The sequence below is a fragment of the Lactuca virosa genome, chromosome 3 (genome assembly GCF_052849685.1).
Source record: "Lactuca virosa cultivar CGN04683 chromosome 3, Lactuca_virosa_CGN04683_v6, whole genome shotgun sequence".
NCBI classification, from domain to species: domain Eukaryota; kingdom Viridiplantae; phylum Streptophyta; class Magnoliopsida; order Asterales; family Asteraceae; genus Lactuca; species Lactuca virosa.
The window spans coordinates 154,183,592-154,188,192 of NC_136428.1; the positions used below are offsets into that span (position 1 = coordinate 154,183,592).

General features: G+C 35.7%; 2 protein-coding genes across 2 annotated transcripts; both read right to left on the reverse strand.

The window, feature by feature from the left end:
• Positions 1 to 882: 882 nt before the first annotated feature.
• LOC145164187 (uncharacterized) lies at positions 883 to 1,389 on the reverse strand. The gene has a single exon (XM_079082914.1). The coding sequence runs from the start codon at positions 1,387 to 1,389 to the stop codon at positions 883 to 885; it is 507 nt and encodes a 168-aa protein (XP_078939040.1).
• A 258-nt stretch (positions 1,390 to 1,647) lies between these two features.
• Positions 1,648 to 2,293, reverse strand: LOC145164188 (uncharacterized). Its single transcript, XM_079082915.1, has 2 exons — positions 2,029 to 2,293; positions 1,648 to 1,943 (listed from the first exon to the last, which is right to left on the reverse strand). Exons 1-2 carry the CDS (start codon positions 2,291 to 2,293, stop codon positions 1,648 to 1,650), a joined length of 561 nt encoding a protein of 186 aa, XP_078939041.1.
• Positions 2,294 to 4,601: the final 2,308 nt, after the last annotated feature.

Here is a 4,601-nt window from a genome sequence, read left to right on the forward strand (position 1 = left end):
TATCATATTAATATACTTATAAATATTGAATAGTTCGTTTTGTATAACAATATACTTTATGTTTTTCACTTTTTATAGCAAATTATTTTTTATTTTTATCTCATTTTCGAGCGTTATAATTAACAAATATTAACCATTAACCATCAAAAACTGTTAACCAAAACCAATATTAACCAATACCCAATGGCTACCAAAATACATTAACCACGCATAATGGTTATGGTTCGGTTTTAGCTAAAAACCAAACCAAACCGCCCCATACATACCTATACTTTTTTTTAACCGGCAAATCTAAATATATAATCTACTCCTAAACGAACACCTAATTCCACCTATTTCTACGACGAGATGATACCGCTACCGCTATGCTAGAAGCCCTTTGGTGCATACATACCTATACTGATTATATAACGACAAAGAACAACATTGTGTTGGCCTATAACTAAGGATATAAGTCACACAAAATCATATCGGCCGACGCATGGCCTTCCATTTGCGTCTTTTGTGGTACAATACTAAGAAATGGAATATGACCTTTTGTTACTAGGTTTGACCCGTGCAAGTGATATTGCTGGTCCTCCCATACATCTGCCAAATGAGTTCATGACTTTCAAGCAGGGGCGGAGCTTGAACGATTGATTTGGGTGGGGGGGGGGGGAGCGAAAGTATTAGAAAACTAAAGCTAACGTTTTTACAAATAAAACAACCATTTTTTTCTAGTAATTAAACACCAAAAATACCAAAAATTACGTTTCTTACACATAAAAAAACAAATTTTTTCAGCAACTAAACACCAAAGATACCTAAAAGAAGAATTACAACTAAGCCCGACGACCTTTAAGGTCTTTAAATTCATCAATTACTGACTTCGTATCAATGTTTTCAGCAATTTCTCTTTCTATGTAAATCACCAACCCGACTACCTTTAAGGTCTTTAAATTCATCAATTACTGACTTCGTATCAATGTTTTCAGCAATTTCTCTTTCTATGTAAATCACCAAGTTGTTTGCGAGAAAGTCATATGAAATCTTATTGCGAAGGCGGTTCTTGAATATTTTCGTTGCTGAAAATCCCCTATCTGTTGTTGCGGTAGAAACTGGAAGTCTCAAGATTAACCGAACCACTGTATCAAGCAAATGATATGTCTCGCGTTTCTGAGTTTCTACAAGACCCTTGCATAAGTCAGCAATAGTTGATACACCACTTAGCATGGGATTCTTTGTCATATCGATATTTAAAATCTCCAATTGATATCGTAATTGAATTTTCTCTTGCTCCGTAAAATCTTCAGGATAATACTTCTCAACAAGAAGACAAATCTGATCAATGTTAATCACTTTAGGGTGTTCTTTTGAAAATAAAGTAGAACTAAGACTTAACAACTTCATCGCTTGATGATTGAATCTACTATTCAACTAATGTACATGTTTGCCAAATGTGGATGTAAAGAAATGTACTCGATAAAAATGTTCAAAAGTAACATGATTATCGTTTTTTCGAGGCCGGTATCGAGTAGAAGTATATGGAGTTTTCATATCCGACATATCTACTTGATGTTTCTCACAAAATAACATTACATGTGCAAATAAATAATCCCATCCGTTGTTCCTGAAATCATTTAGACTCTCCTTTGTTGCTGAAACTAACTATATGACATTAAGAATATCTTGGGATTTCTTTTGTAGAGATTGAGAAAGTATATCAGTTTTTTCCATTACAACTTTCATCAAGTGAAGAATAAACGCAAACTCAAATGATTTCAGGTAACAGTAAGCTGCATCAGCGTCTCCGCATTGAGAATAAGTAGTAAATACATCTTCAATTATTCCATGGAGAACAAAACGAGTACAATCAAACATGTTAAGCAAACTGCAAATGGAACGAAAATGAGAACCCCAACGTGTATCACCAGCTCTTCTTAATGTCCCAACTTGATTCAATCCTTTACGTGATTCGATTTCACCAAGTTCCAATAAATGTTCAATTCTCAATTGTCTTTACCTTTTGTAACTCATCATGACGCTTACTGGAAGCAAAAACTACATTAATTGTAAAAATTAAGTTTGTAAAAAATTGGTGTGTAGCAATAATGTCCCTTGAGGCAGCCAGCAATGCTAGTTGTAATCTATGAGCGAAGCAGTCAACATAATACACATAAGGACAATCCTTAAGAACAAGTGCCTGTAATCCATTCCATTCCCATATCATATTACTAGCATCATCATAAACTTGGCAACGGATTTTACTAACATTAAATTGATAGTCCAAAAGTTGGGTCCATGTTAGATTCATTTTATATGCATCTTTTAGCACATTTTCCTCGGTAGTTCGTTATAAAAGCTAACTAACTCCCGATTATTATTATGTATTATGTGTTTCATGATTATTTTGTAGAATGCCCGTACTGGTCACGTTTGTTATGATTTTTCAAGGTAATATGGAGCACATAGATGATTACGCGAGTTCGGGATGCGATAATGGATGCTTTGGAGTTTAACTGGAGTCTAGACTAAGGAAGGTTGCCGAGGAATGATCAAGCACTGCTTGGAAGGAGGAATGATGATCGAAAAGAGACAAAAACGAAGACTTGCGATCACATGCCTTATACCTGCGATCGCAACTTTCACCTTGCGATCACATGTTTGGTCGCAACTTCACTTCGGAGATTTTTTGTGCCAAAAAATTCAAAAGGATGAGAAAAGACACTTTATGCAATCGCAACAACAGAACTTGCGACCGCAACTTCCATACATGCGATCGCATGTGCGTCATTTTTATAGTTAGACGTATAAATAGAGCCACATACTTGTCCAGTAACCCTAATTGGCGATTCCTGGCGATTCTAAGGCGATTTTCAGAGACATTCAAGTGAAGAATGCAGATCTGAAGGAGACGATTCAATTTCTTTTCATTGTTTAGTAAGATTTATCGTTTAGACTCTATTTCTATTGTTTGTATTTCGTTTTTAGCCATGTCAGGCTAAAAACTCAGATTTCAGTTTCGCAAGACGTAACATTTTCGTGTGATTAATCATTAGGCATGATGTTTGACTGTGATTACTGTTTAGTTTGATCAATTATGTGTTTAATTGAATGTTTGATTTTGATTTCAATTTCTTTTGGCCACTTAAATTGTTTGAGAATCATTCTAGTTATCTGATTGTTTAGATCCATAATTGTCTAGACTAATTAGTAAAAAGTAACAAATATTCGATTAATTATGCGTTTAGGGTTACCTCTAATATGAATCGATCAAACAATTTTTTTACGCCTCCAAGCTTATGAGATGTATTGGACTTTACTGGGAAATTACATTGTGTTTAATGCAACTTTTCTTTGTTAATCAAGAGCTTGTTTGGTTAATTTGGTAAAACGTTAAGTTTAATTCGAAGAACTTATTTTGATTAAATAATTTTTGTAATAGAGGTTATTAGAGCTTGTAAATGAACTTTAGTACCATTTTAAACAAGTGCACAATCAAATATTGTGTTGAAGGTTAATTACATGATCAGGGGAGTCACCGCAGAACTGAAATTGTTTTCTCTATATTTAATTTTCCCAACCTTTTAATTGAGTTATTATTTTATGATTTCCAATTTTTATTAGTTTTAATTTTCAGAAATAACCCCCCCCTTTCATGCTTTATACATTTGTCAAGAATTAGTTCGTGCCTTACGTAAAGAGGCAAAGACTTTAGGACATGTCCATGAGGATCCGACCCTGCTTGCCTGTACTACCGGTTAGTGCAATAGAGTAGTCTTATTTATATTTTTATTTGTTTAAATCGTGCACGACAACAGTTTTAACAAATTGGCATCGTTATCGGGGACACGGTAAACACTAATAGTTTAATGCGAAAATCTTCACGTACAGGTGATCTAATTTTTGATCCAGAGATTGAGAAGACTGCTAGGAAGCTAAAGAAGGAAGCAAAACTTCGGAAGCAGCAAGAAGGAACCTCATCCTCCTCTTCCCCATCACACTATAAAACACCCACACCACAAGGCACTCCCTTGTGGAACGAGCCTGAAGCCTCATGTCAACCTTTTCCAAAAGAACCACTTATGTCACCCGCTAACAGCCCGTTTAAAACATACTCCTCATCACCTTCAAAAGAATCCGAACTCACATACTCTTTTGAAACCGAAATAGAAATCATCATGAGCGAAAACGGAGACGATGCTGAAAAGACTCTTCGCGAGTCGGCAAAACAATAGGTTACCCAGCAACCTCTGTGTATCAACTTTCCAGAAGCTCAAAACTTTGAGCTCAAATTCGGCTTAATCCATTTGCTGCCCCCGTTCCGAGGCCTTGAGAATGAAGATTCTCATAAATTTCTCAAGGAATTCCATGTCGTCTGTTCTGGAATGAAACCCCGTGCAGTTACTGAAGACTAGATCAAACTAAGGGCATTCCCCTTCTCAGTTCAAGATGCAGCAAAGGAGTGGTTATATGATCTTCCGTCTATATGATCTTCCGTCTGGTTCGATAACAAGCTGGAACGAACTCAACAAACTTTTTCTAGAGAAATATTTTCCTCAGGCGAAAGTGTCAAATCCGTGCAGAGAGATTATTGGTATAAAGCAAGGTAAAAAGAGGCT